General features: G+C 52.1%; 1 protein-coding gene across 1 annotated transcript; it reads left to right on the top strand.

Moving 5' to 3' along the window:
* Positions 1–1,433: 1,433 nt before the first annotated feature.
* Positions 1,434–12,297, top strand: CD40 (CD40 molecule; the record flags this gene model as incomplete). Its single annotated transcript, XM_082857084.1, has 9 exons — positions 1,434–1,502; positions 5,190–5,268; positions 5,592–5,717; positions 5,991–6,137; positions 6,494–6,587; positions 9,167–9,228; positions 11,003–11,089; positions 11,211–11,239; positions 11,736–12,297. 9 exons carry the CDS (start codon positions 1,434–1,436, stop codon positions 11,901–11,903), a joined length of 861 nt encoding a protein of 286 aa, XP_082713210.1. The 3' UTR covers positions 11,904–12,297.
* Between the last annotated feature and the right edge of the window lie 12,230 nt (positions 12,298–24,527).

Genomic DNA, 24,527 nt, shown 5'->3' on the forward strand with positions numbered 1-24,527 from the left:
ACTGTGCTTGTTTTTTCAGTGTGGGTTAAAAAGGGAAAAGATATTTTAATGTTCTTTCTATCCCAGGCATGCTTGTGTGGCTTTCATGACGTCCCCTGGTCTTAGTTTTCAAGTGTTCTGGGACTACTGGTGTCTGACCATCAACTTGAGGTCTGTGTTGGGACTACCAGCTTTGTATCTCCTTCCCGATGGAGGCTGTGCTTAGAATAAGAAAAACCTACTCATTTATTCATTCAGCAAATGCGTATTGGTGCCCAGGCCTGGCATAGATTCAGTCCTGCCCTCAATGAGCTCACCATCAAATAGGGCCAGGCAGATGGGAGTGATAGTCCAGCATGCTAATGATGTGGGAACATGGGGGCAGGGGCGAAGGTGGGGTGGAGTATCTACCTTTGTCCCAGGGAGTTAAGAGGAGGCTTAACTGAAGAGGAGGAGAAATTTAAACTCATTCGAGGAAGGAGAAGGAAGGAAGAAAACAGCAAGACACAGAATAAACAACTGTGTGTTTGGAAAGTGGGGGGACGGCAAGTATGGCTGAAGCCAGCGTGCATGGAGGACATGGCAGGGTGTGAGTGGAGGAGGAGAGGGTGGGTCTGAGTGGAGACTCAGCTGTGACAGGAGAAGGAATTTGGAGCATCCTGAGGGCCTAGGGGAGCGCAGAGTTTTTAAGCAGGGAAGTGCCCTGATCAGACCAGATCCTACAAAAGAGAACTGCAACAAAGTGAACAACGAGGGGGAGAAAGAGAGAGAGAGAAAGGGTGGTGGTGGTGGTGGTGGTGGGGAAGCTGCCTGGAACATAGCAGAGATTCAACAAATACTTACTGAATGAGTGAGGCTGTTGCAACAGCCCAGGTGAAAGATGCTGAGCCTCCGAATTAGGGTAGCGTCAGGGGGGATAGAAAAGAGGCGATGGATTCCGGAGGTAGAATCTGCAGGTCTGCAAATGTGCCCTTTGCAGCGGAAGCCAGGAGAATGGGGTTAGCAGCCCTCTCCTCTCCCATCCTCCCTGATCTGTGCAGTTTGGCCTTTTGGCCCAGTCCAGAAATTCAGAGCTTGGGGGGGCATCACCCCAACCACTGTCTAGTTCAAACTCCTCAGGTTTCATTGAAGAAAACTAAGGCTCAAGGAGACTCAGCCCATCAGAAGCAGAGCCTAGGCCAGAACCCAGGTGCTTCCTGCTGCAGAGCAGAGTGTTAACACTGGTTCAAGAACAGCTAGGAGGGTTTGAACTGGGGAAATAATAGGTACAAGGGTGTGTGTGTTTCTGCAGAACTAGGGGGTCTCCAGCGTCCTAAGATTCTCAGGGGGTCCTACGATCCCACGAAAGGCTGATCTACTCTAAGTGCCCGTCTTCAGGCGGCGGATGGGAACTGGGATGGAACACAATCTGGTGGGGGCTGCATGGATGGATGGATGGCTGGATGGACGGCTGGATGGACGGGGAGGCTGGGACGCTGCGCCCACGCGAGGGAATTTCCTTTGAAAGAGAGCGAAACTGTAAGGTGAGAAACTCTTTTCCATGAAAGGCCTCCCCAGCCCTCCTCCCACCACTCAGCTGTGACCTTCCCGTTTTCTGGGAACTTCCTCAGGCCTCTCCATCGCGGTGTGGGACGCTTTCGGTTCTGCCGGGATCGCCGGAGGCGGCGGGGAAGAACGCGGGGCGCGGGGAGAGTCTTCCCAACACCCATAGGGATCTCTCTTCACTCCCTTCGCGTCCTCCCCACCCCCAGGAAGCGGGCTTCCTCCAAGGCCAATTCAGTTCGGCCTTTGTAGTGCCGGGGGAGGGGGGAGGAGTCTCAAGAAGGGCTCTCCTTGGAACCACGCCTCCCGATTCCCCCACCCCTCCCCGCCCAAGGCGCGTCCCTAAACTCCTTGGGGAATTAGACTACCCGGGACTGTCCTGGGGAAAACCCCAGAGAGGTGACTCGCCCGGAGCTCCGCCCCCGTCAGCGAGGCTGGTCGCGATTTGTCCCCTAAGACCCGCCCCTTTCCTGGGAGGGTCCATGGGCTGGGACAGTGGAAGTGGAAAAGGCCGGGTCCTGGCGCTTTCTCCTCCCGCCGCCTGGTTCTCACCTCGCCATGGTTCGTCTGCCTCTGCAGTGTCTCCTCTGGGGCTGCTTTCTGACCGCCGTAAGTTGAGTTTCTGTTCCGACCGGAGGCGGGAATTTGAAATTAGAGAGTAGGGAATGGGAAAAGAAACAATACTTCGGGGAGGGGACCTTCCAAGCTGATTTTGGGGGGACAGGAGGGTGGGTGGAAGCTGGTTAGGGTACCCCGGGTCCGGGCTGAATGAGGTGGGCTGCCTCTCTCTCCTCCCAGGTTGGGGTCCCAGGTAGCCCACAGAGGGCGCATAGTGGGGTCGCTGCAGGAAAAGTGCCTAGCCAGCGCAGATGGGGTTGGGATTTTGGGAACCTGAAGGCTTGATCTGGTCAAAAGACTGGAGTCTGGGTCTGCCTCAGAGGCTGGCCACAAAGAGATGGTGACGGGTTTCAGAAGCGGGAAGGGTGGCCAGCCAAGTGAAGGGGCGGGTCTGGCTAGTTTCCCTTCTCTTTCCCATTGTGGACAGACGCCAGCCTCTGTGAGTGGTTCATCTCCTTGCCAGCTGGGGCTGCCTTCTTCCAGGGCATCTTGTGGGAACAAGGGATGAGTGTAGAGGCCCAGGTGCTTCTTTGAGAAGGCAAGGAGCTTTGAACACTCCCACCACCGGCCGCAAATCCTGGGTGATCCAAGTTAGGAGGAATACCCAAGGCTGTGTCTCTGCCTCCTGAATTTAAGACGACATAGAGGACTCTCGGGGGAGCTGAACAGTTCATGGGACCATGAAAGGGCTAGGAGACCAGCAGGGGTTTCTCTAGGCACGAGAGGGGCTCAGATATGCCCAACCAAGCACATCTCCGGGATTTTCAGAGTTCCACACTTGACTCGCTTTTAGTTTAAGTGTATTTTTGTAGTTCCTCATTCTGGAGGCTGGGAATCCCCCAAGTACCGGACACTCTCATCCCAACCCTCCTGGTCTCCCCCTAACTTTCAAGGGCTGTAGTTTCTGGCATGAAGGCAGGGCAGGAGTGACCCATGAAGTAGGGGGTTAGCAGCAAGGGAAGAGATTTCATGGGAAAGCTGCTTTGGTCCCAGAGCTTTCATTTTCACTCTAAGTAATGGCTCTTAGGGAGAAAGGAGGCAGGAAGAGGGCTCTTGGATGAGGAGTGGAGGAAAAGCCAGGGGAGGTAGGGTGAAGGGTGGTCGTGGTTTCTCAAGAACAATCTCCCAATTTTAGCTCCAGGTGGAGACTAGGCTGTGACAACAATAACTGGGGCTATTTGTCGAGAGCTTCCTGTGGGCCAGGAAGCTTTACACGCACTCTAGGTCTGATTTCTTTCAACCGCCGCATTATACAGGTGAGCAAACTGAGGCTCAGAGAGAGAAAATGTCTTGCCCCAATCCTCATAGCTAGGTGGAACCTGCATATAAATCTCCATCTGCCTGATTCCTGAGCCTGCCTCTCAGATGGTGAGAGTCTCCAAGCCTTGGTCCTAAGCTCCTTCGTGTCAGAAGGATCGAAGCTGTGAAGCGGGAACTGGGGATTGACAGATTTACAGAGGAGGAGCTGTATTTCTTGTGTGTTTGAAAATGGCGTAAAGGACTTTCATTGCTCTGGGAGTGTGGTGGGAAAGCCCATAGGCTTGCGGGGAGAACATTCATGGGATAGTGTGTTGCGATGTGATGGTGGGAGCAGTAGCCTTTGCTATTTCCTTCCCCATTTGGGGTCAGATACACTTTTGTAAGTCATTTGCCCACCCAGGCTGAATGAGAGCCACCAATTAGGCAGGATCCTGGAAGCCAGCCAGTTAGCCAGCTTGCTAGGCATCCAAGCAGATACTCATATATGTATGATAATTAAAGCTGCCATTCAATGAGCACCTACTATGTTCCAGATACTATGCCAGGCCATGTACATCTATTCTTTCTCATCTTCACAACCTAATCTGTGGGGCAGGTATTATCACTCCCATTTTAGAGATACAGAAACTGAGGCTAAGAGAGGCAAAATAGCTAGTTAAGTGTTACAAAGTCAAGATTGGAGCCTTAAGCTATTTGACCCTTAAAGCTGTGTTCTTTTCACAGGCTGTTCCCAAAGTGTGGGATGATTTAGGCAGCACAAGGACATAGAATTAACAACATAGGTTCACTTTACAGTTCTGTTTAAAATCCTTTTCATTTTTTCAAGAAGGAAGTCGCTGGAGCTAGAATATAGTTAATACCTCTCAAATGCCTGCTAATCCTCCTTTTTAAACAAAAATCAAGAGCAGGCCTGAGGTAAAGGGCTGTCAGCAAGCAAAGCGATCAGCTGGGGTTTAATAAATAACATCGTTTTATTTCTGTTGAGTTTATTTTTAGGGTTGCCTTTTATTTATGAGAAGTGATACTGGTTTTTCTCTCATGGCAATGATGTGAGGTTTACATTGAAAATAAATGTATTTAAATGAACAAGAAGTAATGAATAGCTTGGGTGGTACCTGGATGTAGTGAAAATAGTGCAGATGAGACTCAAGTTGTTGGAGAGAGGGAGTATTGAAACCTGAGTTCTCATTTGGATTCTATCACTGTGTGACCTTGGGCAAGTGACCCACCCTTTCTGGTCCTCAGTCTCACCATGTGTAAAGTAAAAGAGTTAGATTTTATTCTTCCGGCTTCTCCATCCTTGCATTTCATGAGAGAGGGGTTGGATGATCAGATGATGAGACTTGGAGAGGGGAAGAGGGTGGGGAGCAGAAGAATAGAAGGAAGAGGCCAGGTGCTAAATATAGCCCCTGTCCAGACTAGGACCAGCTGGAGTCAGCCAGCTTCAGGACTCCAGGGGAGATGCTGGAGTCCTCATGTGCTCTTGGGTTTTTGGGTAGAGGAAAGACTCAGAAGTCAAGCCAGAGGAAGATCTGTTTAGTTCAGTGACTATTGTGAGTTTCCAGCGCAATTACTTTGTAAAATACCAGATTGATTCTCTGGGTGCCTTTGTCATCATACTAGTTGGCAGTTTAGTTAAAAACAAACACAACAAGTAATATGCAGGCGCTGTTTCTCTGCTTTGGACTTCCACTTCAGTTCTAACCTCTGTCCTGGCTGATTTGCACCTGTCTGCCAAGGCTATATCGGAGATTTCAAGATCCCTTCAAATTGCCCAATTTTGTTTTTAGGTCCACGCAGAACCACCCACTTCATGCAGAGAAAACCAATACCAAACAAACAGCCGGTGCTGTAATTTGTGCCCACCAGGTGAGATGCTAACCCTTTAGCCCCATAGTGGGACCCCTCTTGGTTTGCTGGCAGATACAGACCCCCTGTGTCAATTATAAACTCGTGTCTTGACCCCTGGCATTTTCCATCCCTGCCCCAGGATGTTCTGGGGTCCCTCTCTGCCTACCCAGAACTTAGGGGTTCCTATCTCTTCTATGTCCCTTACCAGACTATGAAAGTTGGAAGAGTCTGAGACTGTCATCGTTGACTCTCCCTCCCTAAAGCCCGGCCTCATCAGTTTTCAGTTCAGTGTCTGACTCACTTAGTGAGCCAGAGCTACCTCATTTCCTGATGTTTTCCAGGACAGAAACTGATGAATGACTGCACAGAGGTCACCGAAACAGAATGCCTTCCCTGCAGTAAAGGCGAATTCCTAGCCACCAGCAACAGTGAGAAATACTGTCACCAGCACAGATACTGCAACCCCAGTGCGTGGGCTGCTGGGGAAGGGGCACTTGGGAGCTGGGCCGATACTCCAGCTCATTGCTGACAGCACAGCCGTTCTGTTTGTTTGTTTGTTTTTCATAGCGAGGGTCTGTTCTGATCGGTTAGAATCTGGGTTGTCTTGGTTGTTACTTAATTTGATTGCCATCCCTACTTGGAAGAGGGTCTAAGAGAAAAAGAACAGGAAGTATGAGGATCGGGGCCCCCCAAGCATGGCCAGTAAGGGGTTACCATCCTTCTTGCCCATCCCTGCCCAGACCTAGGCCTCCAGATCCAGACGGAGGGCACCTCAATAACAGACACCATTTGCATATGTGACGAAGGCCATCACTGTACCAGTCACACCTGTGAAAGTTGCACCCCGCACAGCTTGTGTCTCCCTGGCTTCGGGGTCAAGCAGATGGGTAAGTGGTCTGTCTGGGAATCAGCTCTAGAGGCAGGAGAGAGGAGGTGAAGGCCAAAGGAGCGGGGCTGGGCAGTGGGCACTCAGCCCTGGTGGGGAGGGACCAACCTACGCTGATATCTCCACCAGAGCGGGTGGGAAATAGAAACTTTGCCTCCTGCCTCCTGCCATGGGGATCTGCCTTGAGAGGGCAGTGGGAGAAGTCTTCCTGGGGCCTGCCTGCAGCAGGACAAGGTATATGCTGGGGGGAGAAGGGCTTAAGGCAGGATGCTCTTCCAGGCCTGCCTGCCAGCCAGTTCCCTTGAGAGCCAGACAGGTGGTCCGCCGTGATGATTAACTCCTCCTCTACCCTCTCAGCTACAGGGGTTTCTGATACCATCTGTGAACGCTGCCCGGTCGGCTTCTTCTCCAGTGTGTCATCTGCTTTTGAAAAGTGTCACCCTTGGACAAGGTATAAGGACTCATCCCTTGTGTTTCCTGCCCCGAGAGGGACATGGGACCTGCTTCCATTCTCTCCGGCTACCTGCCCTTCAGCCCCTGCTCCCCATGTCCACACACACTCGTACACCTGTAGAACTTCTAGAGTGACCTCATGGCCAACTAGACAGACACTTTTCAGCATTTCTTGCCTTCTCTCTCTTGGTGGTAATAGATACCGCTGATCTCTGATCTTTGGTGAAGCCCTCCCTTCTTGGGGGCACCGTGACGCCTCTCTTCCATTCCTTGTACCCCTCCTCTGCTCCTCCTTAACTGATTTTCTAGGCCTTTATTCTAGGCTCTACTCTCCCATCACCTTGCCCGCCTCCCCTGGACCATCTATCTCATCCGCACACTTGGCTTCGGCTACCATTGCCCTTGGACGTTTCCCAATCAACGTCTCCTGTTGAAATTTGTCTCCTGGGTCCCAGACTGTCATATCTAACTGCCGAGGGTATACCTCTGTGCAGACAACCCACAGGCACCTGCCTGCTCCCCATACCCGCTGTGAAAGGCACAAGCATGCCTCTGGGCACCCGTTCCAAAGTTCCCCTTACCCCCTTCCCCAAATCAGTCACCAGGTCCTGTCCATCTGACCTTCCAGATGTTTTGGGACTCCTCCTCCTTTTCACTCATCCCCACCGTCACCACGTTAGCTTGGGCTTCATCACCAGCTGCCCTGCCTCTACTCTCTCCCCTTCAGCTAGTTCTCCATCCCTTTGGCGGAGGAAACTTTCCACCATTCATTTTGGATCACGGCACTCCCTGTTTAAAACGCTTCATGGCTCTCTGTGCCTTTAGGATAAAACCCTGACTCCTGTGCATGGCCTCCGACCTTCTAGCTCCACTTCCTGACCTCTTCCCACATCGTGCTGCTTGCAGTCCTGTCAACACACTGTTCGTTCTCTTGCATCAACCTCTTCTGCCTGGAATACCTTAAACACACGCCTGATTAACCTTTTACATTTAATTTGAAAAAACGAGTAAGACAGGCGTGAGGACAGAAGGCACAAAAGGGCCTCTAGTGATACGCTTCCCTTTCACCCTCAACCATCCAGCAGCCACTGGACCATGTGTGTCCTTCTAGAGAGTCTATGCACAAACAAATACATGCACACACATGCAGACATATTTTTCACACAAATAGTAGCATCCCATATATACTTTGTTATTTGTTTACTGTCTGCCTTTCTCCAGTAGATGGTAAACTCCGTAACTATAGAGACTTGACTTTTTTTATTCCACAGATGCATCCCTTATGCCTAGAACAGTGCCTGATGCATAGTAGGTGCTCAATAAATCTTTACTGATAAATGTTCAATGAGAAAAGGAGGCTCCTTTATGTCATAGAACCAGAGCACTGGGTTCCAAACTCACTCAGCTTAGAAGGGGTGGAAGTGTGACCCTCATCTGAGCCTCGGTGCCCTCATTCAGAAAATAGGAATGACCTTCATTTTACAAGGTTTGAGGAAAAGACATGTAACGTGCTTCGAAAACTCTTAAGCACTCTTCTTGTGTATGTGCTTTCTTGGAAGCTTCTTTCTCTTTTTCCGGCTTTAGATGTTTTTTCCTTTGCAACGTCCTTCTCTGTCCATCCCTTTCCATTCCTCCTGGGACCACTTTGGCCCAGTCTTCATCATCTCATGTTTGGATTCTGTCGATGGCCTCCTGGCTGGCATTTTTCTGTCATTTCTCCTCCGGGGAGCTCTCTGGCCAACTAAGTCCTCTCACAACTTAAGTCATCCGGTTGGATGCTGACATGACCCACTAGCTGAATCCAGCTGAAACCTTCATGGCTGATTCTCAGTGATCTGGTTCTAAAGACCCAATTTTCCAGAGTTTCCTTATACCATCTGGCTCGTCACCCACCTAATCTCCCATATCGTGTTGTCCTGCTTAAGAGAAAATACTGATGCTGTAAATTTTACATCCCTCAAGGGCCCACTCAGCTCTGACTTCCCCAGGGAAGTCTTTCTGACCCTCCAACCAGAGATTCTCAGCTGAGCAGTTTTCTCCCTCAGGGGACATTTGACAATATCTGGAGGCGTTTTGGTTGTCACAGCTGGGGAGGAGAAGGCTACTGGCGTCTAGTGGGTAGAGGCCAGGGAAGCTGCCAAACATCCTGCAATGTACAGGACAGGCCCCGCCACGGAAGAAGGATTATGTGGCCCCCAAACGTCAGCAGTGCCGAGCTTGAGAAGCCCCCATCATCCCTCCATTCCAGCCGTTGTGGATTTTGTCTCCTCTTCTCTGAACAATCCCCTGTTCACGTGAGCCTGTATCACAAAGCTTGGCCCTCAGCAGAGACTCTCCTTACTCCTTCAAGATATACCATCATCTTTCCTCTGCACTCACAAGTTCTGTAAGAACAGAGTCTGTGTCATCCCCATAGTAACCAGCCCAGGAGGGTGCACATAATATGTGTTCAGTGAACCTGGACTTGCTGGTTGTCTCCCTCTGGGGTTGGAAATCGCATGGTTGGGGAAACTTAATGTCTCTTTCTTTGTGTGTGTGTGTGTGTGTGTGTGTGTGTGTACACGTGTCTGTACACAGCTGCGAGAGCAAAGGCCTGGTGGAACAACATGCAGGGACTAACAAGACAGATGTTGTCTGTGGTGAGTCCTGGAGAACGGGCCCCGGCAGCAGGCTAGGAAGGTGGGGAGCTGAGGGGAAGACTGGGGCACCTGGAAGCACCAGTGGGGAAAGAGGGAGGGGAGGTAAAGCAAGAGGAGGAGCAGTCTGGAACTGTGGCAACCAGCTCTGCCACTTACCTGTGGAGCCTGGGCAAGTTAGTCCCCCCGCCCCCGAGCCTCAGTTTCTTCATCTGTGAAATGGGATACTACCACCTCCCTTAATAGGGTGGTGTAAGTACCTGGCATGGGTTCTGGCACTTTGGAGGTGCTCCCTCAGTGCTATTCTGCTACCCTGCACGTTGAAGGCCAGCATGGTGTGACTCTGTTTCCTCTCAGGGCCGTAGTTTTTTTTTTTTAGGCTGCACCACGCGGTTGCAGGATCTTAATTCCCCCACCGGGGATCAAACCCAGGCCACAGCAGTGAAAGCCCAGAATCCTAACCTCTAGGCCACCAGGGAACTCCCTCAGGGCCTCAGTTTTGATTTTAGAATGAGGAGGTTGGCATACAGCACAGGTCACAGACTCACATAATTACGGGGATTAGGCAGGATCATGTTAATGAGTGAAAAGATCAGGGGTAAGAAAAATACACTCTTTTCTTTTCCTTAAAATTCACTTTCCTCTTGGCAGGGCTGGGACTGGAGTGAGGTGAGAGAGGCACTTGCCGTGGGCACAGTATTTAAGGGCGTGCCAGAAAAATGCAATATTAAAAAAATCAAAATTCATGCAAAAAATCCATAACGAACAGAATAGCAACATTTTAAATCAAGACAGGATCCAACCCTGTATTTGTACAACCTTGTCTCACTTGCCTCACCCTAATCCCATCCCTGGTTCCAATAAAACTTTATTTAAAAATACAGGCAGCTGGCCTGTGGGCCAGACTTTGCTGATATGATTTTTTAAAACATGACATTAAAATATGACTTATCTTGATTACTGAGTTTTTTAAGAAAATATTTATTTATTTATTTGGCTGCACTGGATCCTGTGTTACAGCACACAGGATCTTTAGTTGCGGCATCCGGGACCTTTAGTTACGGCATGCGGGGTCTTTTAGTTGCAGCATGTAGGTTGGCGTGCAGGCTCTTAATTGTGGCATGTGGGATCTTAGTTCCCTGACCAGGGATGGAACCCAGGCCCCCTGCATTGGGAGTGCAGAGTCTTAACCGCTGGACTACCAGGGAAGTCCCAGTTATTGAGTTTTTTTGGTGTCCCCTTAAATTTTGTCCTGAGGCAGTGCTTCACTTGCCTTACCCTAGTCCTTACCCTGTCTCTTGGTCTTTTTTTCATTTTCCCATTTAGAATAGAGACTTAGGCACAAGAAGTACTTTCCCTCCTCCTCCATTCTTCTATAACAAAGGCAATGTTACAGACATAAATGATGCTGGGCCTTGGTATTGGGCAAAGAGTAGGGAGGGGTGGGAGTGTAGTGAGCCGGTAGAGACAGCTATCACCACTCAGTTCCGGCCAGTGGGCGCCATGTGGGCTGCTGGCCCACTAGGGCTGGATCTTCCCAATTTGCAAGAGAAATCAGATATCCAGATTTTAAATACACAATCTCCCCATTTAAAAATGTCGGCAAATATTAAAAAAAAGAAAAAAAAATGTGCCAGACATCTGCTGGCCACATTTTACCAGGAGCTACCTGTTTGAAACTTCTGATATGGATGAGTTTAGACACTGAAGTCCAGCAAGGTGCAGCAGCTTCAGGAAGGGCGGTGGGGAGCCATCGCTGAAGTCTTGATCTCTCCAGGTTTCCAGAATCGGATGCGAGCCCTGGTGGTGATCCCCATCACGATGGTGATCCTGTTCACTGTCCTGTTGGTATCTGCCTGTATCAGTGAGTCCCCAGGTGGGGAGGTGATGGGGGAAGAGGCAGCAGAAGGTACAATTGACGGGTCACCTGTTTCCTGATCCGGCCTCAGTGACTCCCCATCCTATATGTTTTTCTCTCTCTCTAGGAAAGATGGCCAAGAAGCAGGAGACTAAGGTAGGTCACCCTGGGGAACCGGCTGAGTTTTGTCAGACTGGAAAGAAAGACTGATTCATTGTTGCCTATATGGCAGAAAAATTGATTCAAGGTCTGTTCCCTCGCCCCCTCCCCTGTGCTCCAGGGCTCTTCCCCTTCTCTCCCTCAGCACCCGCCTTTTTCATCTCCTGAGCTCACCTTCCCACAGAGCTGCCCTAGCACCGCTGGCAAAGTCTGGCATTTGCTCTTCTTTCCTGGCATTGGATATGTGGGGGAACCGCATCTTTGGGGCCTTGGTGTGGGATCCATGGGTGGGTGATGGAGGGACATTTCCTTAACCCCACTGGCTCCTACTGTGGAAGCTTCTTGACACCCTTGGTGTGGCCAGCAGGGGGCAGGACGCACCCATGGAATGAGCACTGACCCTCCGTTTGGGAAAGGGGAAGGGGTGAAGAGTGGAATCGCTTCCAAGGAAGGGCTGAGATGCTAGGGGTAACCCCAAGCCTTGTCTCCCCAGGCCCTGCACCCTAAGGCTGAAAGGCAGGATCCTGTGGAGACGATTGATCCAGAGGATTTTCTCGGCCCCCACGCCACCCCTCCAGTGCAGGAGACCTTACACTGGTGTCAGCCGGTCGCCCAGGAGGATGGCAAAGAAAGCCGCATCTCCGTGCAGGAGCGAGAGTGAAGCTGTGTGTGCCCAGGAGCGTGGTGGCACCGGAATGTGGGCACGTGGCTGGAGACCTGGGGCTGCTGCTGGTGAGGGCGACAGCCCCCCTCTGCCTGCACCCCTGCAGTCCAGAAACAGTTCACCTCGGGGAACCTTTCACCCCAGCCGTGGAGCCCATTCAATCTCCCAACTTGATATCAAAGATGATAACAAAACTTTGGGGAGGCCGTACAAGGGTATCCACCAAACCTTCCAACCCAGCGGTTCGGTGCCAACAGGTGTAACGCAGTGGCTTCTGGGAGCCCAGGAGGCATATGCATAGATACACATTGCAGCACTGTTTGTGACAGTGAGCAACTGGAAGCTGCTTAACTGTCCATCAACAGGGGACTGGCTAAATAAAACTGTAATATATTTATGCAACAGGATCTTGAAAACACTGTCATGGGGGAAAAACAAAAGCAGGTTGTAGAATGGTGGGCATGGAAACATTTTTTTTAAAGCAAGTAACCCAAAACAATATATCTTCTACAGATATGTGTATAAACATAGTGTATGTTATATATGTCGGTATGGCAGGGGGGTTCTGGAAGGACACACAGAACATGCACAGCTCAAAGAATTGTAATGTCTTGGTTGGGGAAGAAGGGTCCGGGGGAGGGTTGGTTAAAGAAAGATTTGACTCTCCCATAATGCTTCATTTTTTTTCCCCAAAAGGAGAGTGAATTCACAGACTGCTTATGTAATTAAAAAGTCATCAAACGTGTAAAAAGAAAAAAGGGAGCGGACACGCTGGGTGACATGAGCTGCTTCACATGCTGTCAGGCTCACAGAATGAGGGCACTTTCGGAGGATAAATAAGGACGTCCCCTAGGCTGCTGCCCTTCTAAGGTGGTTTCCACATGCACTCACGTTTGGCATCATGTTTGCAAAGGGCTTTCCCCATTTGATTCACATTCACAACAGTAGCCTTCGGGGCAGGCAGGGCCAGCATCCCTCCTTTCCTCCCTCCCTCTTTAACAGAGGTGGAAATGGAGGCCCAGAGGGGTGAAGTAATTTATCTATGGTCACACAGCCGTTCAGAGTGGTGCCCCTCAGAGCTCCCCACTCCTAGTCCTATGCTGCTTCTCCCAGCCCCACCTGCTCTCTGGAGCCTGCATCTGTAGCCCCTTCCCAGGGAGCTCCTGGGCCTTCTACCTCCTTTTGACCTCCCAACTGCTACAGGAGCTGCTGCTTCTTGGTCAGATGGTGTCCCCTTCCCCCTAAGCAGTATCTTAGGATAAAAATAAACCGTCCTGTTCTCTTTTCCTGCTGTGCCAACTGAGGGGGAGCCTAGCCAGGAGGAGTAGCAGATGGAGAGGGAACAGAGGGGAGGGCAGGGGAGGGGAGAGGGGAAGGTTGTAGGGCAAGAAGGGGAAGGAAGAGGATTGCAAAGCCCCAGCACAGAGGTTCCTGGTGAGGGTGAGGCCAGCCTGGTTTACCCCAGGGATCTCACCCCAACCCCGCCTTCGTGAGAAGCTGCTTTGGATTTCCCAACATGTCCTGCCGCCTGGAGGGTGAGCGTGGAGAGGGCTTGCCCCAGTGGAGGCGGTGAGGGCAGCTGAGAGCCAAGGGAGGGGCACCTGGCTTGGCAGGCTTCCCAGAAGAGAACCATTTGGAGGCACCAGGGGGAGACGTCCGCTTTAGAAAGCAGTGCAAAGTGGTGGTGGTGTGGAGTGGGGGGAGGGGAGCTCTGCGACCTCACCTTTATCCCCTACCTAGAGTCTAAAATGCTAGTGTTACGTACTGTACGTGACAGTATGGTGGAAGGAGACAAAAGACCCATCTCTGCCACCTATTATCTGTGTGGCTTTGGGTAGGTCACGTTCACCTTTTAGCGTCTCAGTTTGCTCATCTGGCGAATGGAGACAATATAACGGACAGACGCTATGGGTGCTTCCTTCGTTCTCTCCTAGGCCCTTCGTTCTCAATCCTGAGCATGTATCAGAACCACCTGTAAGACTTGTTAAAAGACAGATTGCTGGGCCCCACCTCCAGGGTTTCTGATTCAGTAGGTCTGGGATGGAGTCCAAGACTGTGCCTTTCTACAAGTTTCCCAGGTGATGATGCTGGTCCAGGGATCACACTTTGAGAACGACCACCCTCGGCATTCACATTTCTTGATAAGCAGTCGCTTTCCGATTGCAAGCACTTGGGATTGCTTACCTCGGGGCTTTCCTTGGTTTTATGTTATTTATTTGGTTGCGTTGGGTCTTACTTGCGGCAGGCGGTCTCCTTAGTTGCGGCTTGCTGGCTCCTTAGTCGTGGCGTGCGAACTCCCAGTTGCGGCATGCACGTGGGATCCAGTTCCCGGGCCAGGGATCGAACCCGGCCCCCCTGCATTGGGAGCGCGGAGTCCTAACCACTGTGCCACGAGGGAAGTCCCTCCTTGGTTTTAAAAAAATGCTTGGTGCAGGTGTAGGGCAGGTAAGATGTACCTGGGAGAGCTAATGCCCCCAAAACTCTCAACCAAATAGGAGTGAAAGTTGGAGGATACATGACCCGGCTTCCTTGCCCTTGGGAGGGACAAATCTGAGGTGTGTTCTATACTGTCTCCTAGGTTCCCCAGCGGGCTCGAGCCACAGATGCCCTCCATGGCTGTCTTCCCTTCCCTGTGTCATTCTCCACCACCCCACTGGTGCTTCCTGGGTTCAACTCCCCAGTAAACTACCTCCATTCTTTCCTTGTTGCAGAGTCTGCTTTTGGAGAAGTCCCCCCCCAAGAGTCAGCAGAGGTCAAGCATGAGAAGGTATAATTTTGTATATCTTGGCATCCCCAGCAAAGAGAAGGGGTTGTTATTCCTGGCACCTGTAGCAAGTTCTGGGTTCTAAATGGAGCTCAGCCAGGAACCTTCTGTGTGACCTTGGGAAAGCTGCTCTCTGGTTCTGAGCTTTTTTTCCCCCAGATGTGATGAAGGGTTGGGATTCTACAAGTTCTAAGGATCTTGCCAATTCTAAAAATAAGGCGATCAGCCCACTGTAGTGTCTGCTCTGGCCTGTGGATGAATGGGTGGGTGTGAGGCTCACAATAGCCAGAAGGTGGCGCCAAAGTAATGCCCGAAGACTCTGGCGTCTGGCTTTCGCCAACTCTCATTTCCTCCCTCCACCGTCCATCCGCCTGAGCCTCCTGCGATCTCTACTAACTTCATCCGTTCCCCAGGTCTCCCTCTCCACTGCTTCCTTCTTCTTAACAAGCATCAGCTGCACTCCTACTGTGGCCTCTCGCCGAGCTAGGGTTGTGCATGACAGCACTAAGAATGCACATGGACAGAGGGCTCACTGCGCTAGGCACAGTCCTAAGAACTTCACATGCACTAAGTCCGTAGGACAACCCTGCATAAGGCACAGTCTCTTCTAACGCCCATTTTACAGATGGGGCTCAGAAGCTAAATGACTTGCTAAGGTCGGAAGAATCAGAGCTGGGATTTGGACCTAACTAGGTTGATCCAAAAACCTTTGCTTCTTACCCACTCAGCGAGTAAATCCGCGAAAGCCCACGGCAGGAGCAGCTCACCTCTAGGACAGCAGTTGTAAACTCAGCGGAGCGCACAGGAGCTGGAAAGTGAGGGAGGCCGGGTCAGGAGGAGTCAGGATGGCACAGACTCTGGCAAAGCGGCGAGGCTCTGCCCGTTCTGGTGGGGCAGCGTCTATGGATTGCTTCTAATGGTTGCCCTCCAGGGATGAGAGTTATGTATTGCTGGGGATCCAGATTTCTATGTGAAATCTCCCAATGTTTAAATGCTACGAATCCCAAAAATAAAAGAAAAAAAAAAAAAGAAAAAGAAAAGAAAAAAACAACAACTCTGTGAGAACCCAAGAAAGCATGTCACAGAGGGCTGGAATTAAAAGAGACTGGGAATTTCATTGTGTCCGACACTTTTGTTTCCTATATGGGGAAACTGAGGCCCTGGGAGGGTCCAGAGCCAAGTTAGGCAACATGTCCTAGGCAGGTTGTCTCTTTTCTCAGCACCCCATCTGGGAGGCTGCAGAGAGGTCCTTAGGCTCCACCCTGTGACCCTGGTTAACTGGCTCTATTCAGCATTCTTTTTTTTTTTGCGGGGCATGTGGGATCTTAGTTCCCCAACCAGGGATTGAACCCATACCCCCTGCCGTGGAAGCACGGAATCTTAACCACTGGATCACCAGGGAAGTCCTCGGTTAACTGGGTCTAAAGCATTGAAACTCTAGGACCGAGGGGCTGGGGCTGAGCTGGGTGTAGATGTCCTCTTAATCCTATGACCCCCCCCCCATCTCAGCCCCCCAGGCATGCACTCACATACTCTCCTTTTAAGCCTTTAGGGCCCTGTGGTCGATTCCTTGGGCAGCAGAAGTTATTAAAGACTCTGCCTGAAGGATTTCTCTCCCCCCGTGATTCTGGCACAGAAAATTACAAACCCACCGGCAGGGGTGGGGAGATACAGTTTTAATTTGAAAAAAAAGGAAAAAACACCCATGCTGTGGTCCTGGAGTCTGGGGGATGGAGACGCTCATGGCGGGGGCATGTCCTCTGGGACGTGCAACGTTGCTGCTGCGGCTTCGTGTTGCTCAGTAAAATCAGTGAGCAGCTTTCGCCCAGACAGACGGGGCGGGGCGGCCGGGGTGCCCTGCTTCTCTACTCCAGTCCCCCCTCCCAGTCCCTGGGGGCTCTCTGCCTCTCTCCCGCTGACTGGCACATCCCGCTGGGCCTTGGCACCGAGCTAGTTCCTTGCCACCTCCTCGTTCCAAGACCCCCTCCCACCCTCTGCAGTCTCTGCCCCTCCCCCGCCGACCACCTCCTTTCCCTTCTCCCAGCCCTCGCGTCTCACCCTGGTTCTCTTTTGAACAAGTACTATTGTTTGGGCTAATCACAAAAGTCACACCTGTGCGTTGCACTCCCTGTGCCCCCAATCCAAGCAACACACAGGAAAATCAGTCCCCCTGTAAGTCCTCCCCACACCCCAACCGAGAGCTACAGGTCCCTCCAGACTTGTTTTCTGTGCCAAAAATATTTTTTCCACTTGGGCTGTTATTACATACCCTGCTTTGTAAGCATCTTCTTTGCTTAGCTGTGTACGGCAGACATCTCTCCATGCCAATAAATGGAGATCGACAACGTGCTTTTTAATTGCTGCATAGGATTCCATTGTCCAGCTGGAGCCTTGATTCAAGTGAGGGCTCCGTATGGATGGACACTAGGCGGCTTTTCTCTTTTCCTCTTCAGCCCCTTCCTGCTTCTACGGCGTCTCCCCCACCCCTCCGCTTCCTCTTTCACTCTCCCTTCCTCTGCGGAGGGGTTGGGGGTCACTGGTGTTTAACACCCACTCCCCACCCCCCACCCCGTGTCAGACATGTGGCACCTCATTAGCAAGCCTGTCCCCTCAAGTGAGGCAGACAGGAGCCACAGTGGCAGCGAGAGGCCTAATTGAATGTAACTAATTATTCACTCCTTTAAATGGGCCTGGGAGGGACAGAATTACTCACTCTGAACTGGGGAGACAGGGAACTGGCCGGCTGGCAAACAAATCCTGGGGCCTGTGGAGCCAGCTCTCCTTGGAATACTAATTAGGCAGGAGTGCCGGGATCAAATCAGGAACCCAGCTGCCTCTCCCGTCCCCCTCCCATCCGGGAAGCCGGGGATCCGGAGGTGAAACAAATACCGCGAGTGAATCTAATTGCAGGCCTGATCCGTCCTGGACCCTGGAAGGGCTACTATGGGGGCTGGGGGCTGGGGGCTGGGGGACATGAAATGCTGAGCCTTCGGCCCTCGAGGAAGGCAGGGGGCTAGAGTTTCATGGCGGGGAGAGGCAGGAGGGCCCAGCAGCGCCTGGAGGGATGTGCCGGGGTGAGGGTGGACAGCAAGAAACCTCAGTCCCACCTGGAGCTGTGGGGACCCAGCTGGCTCCCAGGAGCGTCCCCTTTGCTCCCAGGCTACCAGGGCCAGACCATGTGCTAAAGACCGATGGCCACAATCCTCACGGCAGCCCTCCTGGGTGGCAGGCTCCTTATCTAAGCCGAGGAACACTGAGGCTGGGAGAGGGGAAGTGAGGGATTCATCCCAGATCAGAGCCAGCTGGGGCCAAGCTGGGGCTCAGCCCTCTTTAGATACCAAGCTTGAGTTCCTAACACTGAGAATGACCCAAACCTCATTCCTGACAAATTAAAATGTCTGTGGGGTGGGGGTGGGATGGTAATAGTTCAGGCATCGGTATTTTTTTAAGAGCTTCTCAGTGATTCAAAGATTCTACCAGGACTGAAAACCACTGGTTAGACCTTAGTTCCCTGTGAGTGTCTGCTCTGGGTGGTAGGGGGAGGTGAAGGAAGAAGACCCGAATGTGGCCCCAGGCGGCTCTATTCTGGGCAGCTCCTGCAGGTCAGAGGTGAGGCTATGGGGAGATGCAGAAAGGAGAGTGAAGGGGTGTGTGTGTGTGTGTGTGTGTGTGTGTGTGTGTGTGTGTGTGTGTGTAGTCATCATGATTCTTCCATTAATGTGCCAGGCACTTCTCACACATGATCTCATTTGATCCTCACAACAACCCTTTGAGGGGGTATAGTTATCCTTACAGCTGAACAAGGTGAGGCTCAGAAAGGTTGAGTAAGTGGCCCAAGGAAACACAGCACAGCAGGTATCCCGAATCCCGTGCTCCTTTCTTATGCGGCTTTGATTCTGCTATTGCATTTGGGATCTCTTCTCTAGCAGGTGTTAGTGTGGGTGTGCTACTATTCTCTCTCTCTGTGTATGCTTGTTAGATGTGTGTGTATGAGCGTGCTTTTCCCTCCCAAAAGGGGCTAGCCGTTCACAAGCTTCCCGTTCCCGCCCAGCACAAAGCCTCCTGCTGACCAGTGAGAGGAAGGAGGAGAGGGCACAGCCCCTGCTTCTTGTCCCCTTTCCCCCCAGCCAGCTCCAGTGCCCAATCAGGAGACAGCCTCCCCTCGCGGCTGGGGGCTGGTGAGGGGCAGGGGAAGGTGGGTCATCCTGCCAGCCAAGTGACAATCAGCCTTGTTTGGAACTAATGTGGAGAGAAAACCCTCAATAGTTCTAGGGCAGGGAAATTCCCCCTTCTGGGCTTCCCTGGTGGCGCAGTGGTTGAGAATCTGCCTGCTAATGCAGGGGACACGGGTTTGAGCCCTGGTCTGGGAAGATCCCACATGCCACGGAGCAACAGTGCCCGTGAGGCACAACTACTGAGCCTGCGCGTCTGGAGCCTGTGCTCCGCAACAAGAGAGGCCGCGATAGTGAGAGGCCCGCGCACCGCGATGAAGAGTGGCCCCCGCTTGCCACAACTAGAGACAGCCCTCGCACAGAAACAAAGACCCAACACAGCCAGAAAAATAAATAAATAAACAAATGTGGGGTTTAAAAAAGAAAAGAATTTAAAATTAATCAATACAATCATAAATAGCATGTAGGTCAAATAATAAAGCATAATTAAAATTAGAAAAATATTAAAAAAAAATTCCCTTCCCCATGAATGTGCCGCCCCCTCTCCTGCCCCCAGAGAGGGCGGCAAGGAGAGATGGATGATAGCCAGGCACACTCACTCCTCTCCACCCACCTCGCTAAGTGCAGGGGACTTCGTGGGGGCTTCATAGCAGGGCAGGACATTTATGAGCCCAACCCAGATTCCCCAGTCACCTCACTGGCCGATCCATCTTTCTGGAGTCTGGGATGAAATGAAATTATCGTGAACTAAATCTACAGATGATGAAGGCTCTGGCAGGGTGGAGGCAGCAAGGGTGCGAGGGGCAGAGGAAGCTGAGCCTCAGGAGGGAGGCCCGTGGCCACCCTCGCTTAGCTGAGACCCAGAGAGGGGATCCCGCTGACTTTCCTTCCCGTTGAAGTCTTTGGCTGGTGTGGGGCAGCTCTGTTCCATCTCTGCTTCCAACTCCCTTCTGAAGCCCCTTGCCCAGCAAGACTCATACCCACGAGACTGGATGCAGGACCCTACCGCTATGAGGCCCTGAGTCACCGGTACTTCCAGACTCCCAGAGTCAGAGAGATAGGCAGGGCAACCCGAACAGGGCAGCTGGACTGGGGGAGGGGTTGGGTCCAGGGCGGGGGGTGGAGGCAACAGAATCAGGGCCAGGATCATAGTCCTGGGCGATGCTCCACCTGTTGTCCACCTGTAGTCGTCTGCAGGGACCAATGAGAAGGGCCCTCAGAAGACCAGGTCCTTGGAGGCCCCCTGCTGTGTCAGGTGTTAACTCTTTAATTTCTGGGAATGAGGAGAGAGTCAGGGAAGGGATCCGTGTTGAGGGGGGCTGCTTGGCGAGCTTGGGGCAGCACCTAGTTACCAGTATGTTTGGCAGTACAGTTGACCCTTGAACGATGTGGGGCTTGGGAGCGGCCACCCTCTATGCAGTGGGAAATCCACGTGTAACTACAGTTGGCCCTCCATACTCGCAATTCCGCATCCAAAGATTCAACCAGTCTCGGATCGTGTGGTAGCATAGTACACATCGATTGAAAAAAATCTGTGTATTAGTGGACCTGTGCAGTTCAAACCCGTGTTGTTCAAGGGTCAGGTGTGGTTCAGTATGTTCGCATCCCCTGTAGCGGGATGGTGTGCTCCAGCTGAACGCCAGTCTTGGAGCAGGGCAAGGGTTTGAGGCAGCAGCTCCCCAAAGCCCCATGCTCCCTCTCTCGCCACCCTGGCTGGCAGTGTCTGGGTCCCTCCCCAAAGACCCTGCATGACCGCTGGCCTTTAGGCCACTGAGCCAGGGGATGAGCCCAAGGCTGAAGGGCACGCAGGGACTCGTGCACGCAGGGAGCCTTCCTGCCTCCCCCAACCCGTACCTCACCCAGCTCTCAGGGGATCCCCCCCTGCACCCTGAGCGTTGAGCTGGAAGTGGATGCAGCCAGCTGGCTGGGATGCGATCATCTGGCCTCCTGAGCAAGGCCAGCTCTTGCCATGGGAAACGGTGAGAGTCAAGGCTCTGCAGCGGTCACTGGGCAGGATGGGCCTCCCCTGCTCTCCCTGATCTTGTCCTGGGACTCCCCTCCCCCTCCTCTTCCCAGGAAGGGGCACAGTGACTCTGGGGGATGGTAAAGTGCAGACAGCCTGACCATCGTTTCGGGCTGGGTGGGGGGCCTGATGTGTGAGTGCAGCCCCGAGGCAGCAGGGCGGGGGTGGAGCCGGCTCTGCAAATGAGATTCGTGCTGTTAAGTATGCCCGCTCAGGCTGAGGGCCCTGGGCATTAACTAACCTATCCAAGGAGTTAAGAAGTGGGGAGGGGCCTGCAAGCAGAGGGGTAGCAGGAGCTGAAACACAGGCTGCAGTGGACGGAGCACGTGCTGGAGTGTGTGTGTGTGTGTGTGTGTGTGTGTGTGTGTGTGTGTGTGTGTGTGTCCCTGGGGCGTTTGTGCCTTTTTGTCTCCCAAAGTGTGTATGTGTTTTCCTGGTTTATGTGGATGTCCTTTTTTTTTTTTAACATCTTTATTGGAGTACAATTGCTTTACAATGGTGTGTTAGTTTCTGCTGCATAACAAAGTGAATCAGTTATACATATACATATGTTCCCATATCTCTTTCCTCTTGCGTCTCCCTCCCTCCCACCCTCCCTATCCCACCCCTCCAGGCGGTCACAAAGCACCCAGCGGATCTCCCTGTGCTCTGCGGCTGCTTCCCACTAGCTGTCTGTTTTACACTTGGTGGTGTAGATATGTCCATGCCTCTCTCTCACTTCGTCCTGGATGTCCTTTTAAAATGCGTGCGTGAGTGCTTTGCTTCCCGCTCATGTGTTGATATTCTCTTTTGTGTGTGTGTGTACACAAGCACACACTCCCAGTGGTTTTATCTGTACATGCCCCAGTCACACCCCAGCCCCCTCAGCAGCCTGCAGGTCTAGACACAGCCTAAGAGACAGAGCGGGGGGAGGGGGGGCAGGGCACCCAGAGGGCGGTCTGGGGAGAGCTGGGCCCTGGAGGTGGCCCTGGCCTGGCAGGGAACAAAGGGGCAATCAGTTGAGAGGCCGTGAGAGTGCTGGCTGATTGAGGAAGAGGAATTAGTGAGGAGCCACCCAGGGTCCTGCAGGGGGGCAGGCGTGGGGGGCCTGGCACCCTGATTAGGCAGCAGGCTTCACCTGAGCCTCAGGCAGCCCGGGGTGGGTGGTGGGCTGGGGGGAGCCCAGGGCTGAGCCAGGGACAAACCACAGCAGGGCCTAAGCTGAGGACCTGGACTGATGACCGGGGTCCCTGGGGATGGCGAGACAGACTATAAAGATGTCACCATGACCCTAGCAGCTCCCACCTGCCCAGAGCTCTCGGTGGGCCTGGCGATGGACCAGGCATCTGTCAGTCAATCCTCACAACATAGAGGCACCTTCAATCATCAGCCAGGCTCCTGAGTGAGGGAACGTGCTCAGAGCCGTGAGGGAATGCACAGCTACTAATCCAGGTTGGCTTGATCTCAGAGCCCTCCTGTTACCTTTATGCCACCACCCATGACAGTCCCCAGCCCTCTGCTGTATCACCAGTGGGGAGAAGTTATAGGGAGACAGATGGTAGGGATGGAAAAAGAGGGATTTCTGAACCAACCTGACCAGCAAAGCAGACTGACCTGGGAGGTGGTGAAACTCCCATCGCTGGAGGTATGCAAGGAGCGGCTCACTGACGAAGGGCTTCCTTGAGAGATAGGAGGTTGGGTTCCATTTTCTCCATCCTTGTAATATGGACTCGAGTCAGAGCCCCTGGGTTGGAATCTTCACTGTGTGACCCTGGGCACCTTGCTAGCCCTCTCTGTGCTTCAGTTTTCTCATCTGTGAAATGGAGGGGTTAAATTCTAACACTGCGTGTTAGGCGTATGGCAGAGTGGGAAAGGATGGGGGTGTGGGGGTGGGGATCAGAGAGAGCTGCGGGAAAGGAGGCCTTAAGATGAACAGAAGGTAAGGTGGAAATGCAGGGGCTGGTTCTGAGGCTTTTGAGGGGTTAGGCTCAGGTGACGTCACCTGCAGATCCCTAGGCTCCTCTCTTCAGACCAGACCTCACATCTCCTTTCAGGGCCGTTACTCCTCCCTCCCTCCCTGCTTTTCCTGCCCAGTTTCTCCTCTATTCCATTCTCCATCCCCATTCATTTGACCATGTCACCGCCTCATCCACAGCCTTCGCTGACTCCCCTTTGCCCCCGGATGTGATTCTCCAAGTGCGCCAGGAGAACCCAGGGAGTTGGGGGATAATCTTAGGTGGTGCATGATCTGGGGCTCCTTTGAGGCTTTCCAGTTCTCTTTCAATACCATTTCTTGGTGGTGGTTTGTCTCTCACACCTTCTACCAAAGGGAGATCAGGCTCAGACTCAGAGCCATCAGCAAGCAATTGCCTCTGTTCGAACTCAATATCACTGACGTGTTTTCGAACTAGGTTTCTCCAACCATTTCCTTCCTCTCAAAACACCTCTCCTCTTTGCCCCTCAACTGCACGCTTTCTTCTTTGTACCCACTTCACTGGCTGCTTCTCCCCAGTGTCCTGGATTGTCCTCTGGGGCTGGGCCTCTGAAGCTCATGTACCATCAGGCCGCTTCTCGTCTGGGGCTCTATCCAATCCCGTGGACTTCAACAACACCACCAGTGAGTCCCAAAAACTTCTCTTCAGACTCAGAGAAATGTCCAGCTGCCTTCTTGACAACACCACTCAGATGTCCATCTCTACCTAAAAGTCCAAAATGGAGCTCTAGTTACCCCACACCTCTGCCTCCCCTCTTGCCCGCCCTGTTGCGGGAGATGCTTAAACCTCTAGGGGTTATCCTTGGTTCCTCTTTCTTTCTCACCTGCCGCACCCAATCCATCAGCTATACCTGTCAACTTTACCTGCAAAACATATTCTGAAACAGCCACTTCCCTCCATGGCTTCTTGCCCTGGCCCAAGCCATCCTCATCCCTCACTTGCGCGTTACGGTCATCTCCTCACTGGTCCTGTTTCTTCCACCTTGCACCCCTACAGTCCACCTCACAGCAGCCGGAAAGGTTTTTAAAAACATTAATAAGATGATGTCACTCCACTGCTTAAGAGTCTCAAAGGGAGTTCCCTTATGCTTAAAAAATCCAAGCCCTTTGCTCTGGTTTACAAGGACCCATGTAACTGGGATCCGTTTCTGTTTGTTTCTCCCTCTTCATCCCCACGTGACTCTCCGCCCTGCCCACTCTGTTCTGGTCACACGGAGCTCAGTTCCACCTTATTCTCTCTGTCCGGGATCCTCTCAACCTTGATCTTTGCAGGCTCAGTGTCTTCTCTTCCTTTAGCTGTCCTCTTGAGGGTCACCTCCTCAGAGAGGACTTCCCTGACTATCCAATAGCCAGGTTACCCCCAGACGGGACCACATCTGCCTCTTCAAGCACAGCAGGACATGACATTTTTATCTGTTTCCTTTGTTTGGTTTTTGCTTTTCCCCATATACTTGTAGACCAAGAACTTTAGTTAGTAAAATGTTCAGTAGGAACCTGTCTGGTTCATTGATGTATCCCCAAAGCCAAAGAATGGTGCCTGGGTCGTTGGAGATGATTATTAAGTATTTGTTTCTTGAATTAATGAATTATATATGTTTTTACAATCACCTTTGATTTATGACAGCTGTCACTGGTTTTTCTACTTTAGATAGTGATATAAACTTTCCTTTTAAGAATAAAGCCAAAAAAG

This window comes from Leucopleurus acutus (assembly GCF_964270905.1).
Source record: "Leucopleurus acutus genome assembly, chromosome: 16".
NCBI classification, from domain to species: Eukaryota; Metazoa; Chordata; class Mammalia; order Artiodactyla; family Delphinidae; genus Leucopleurus; species Leucopleurus acutus.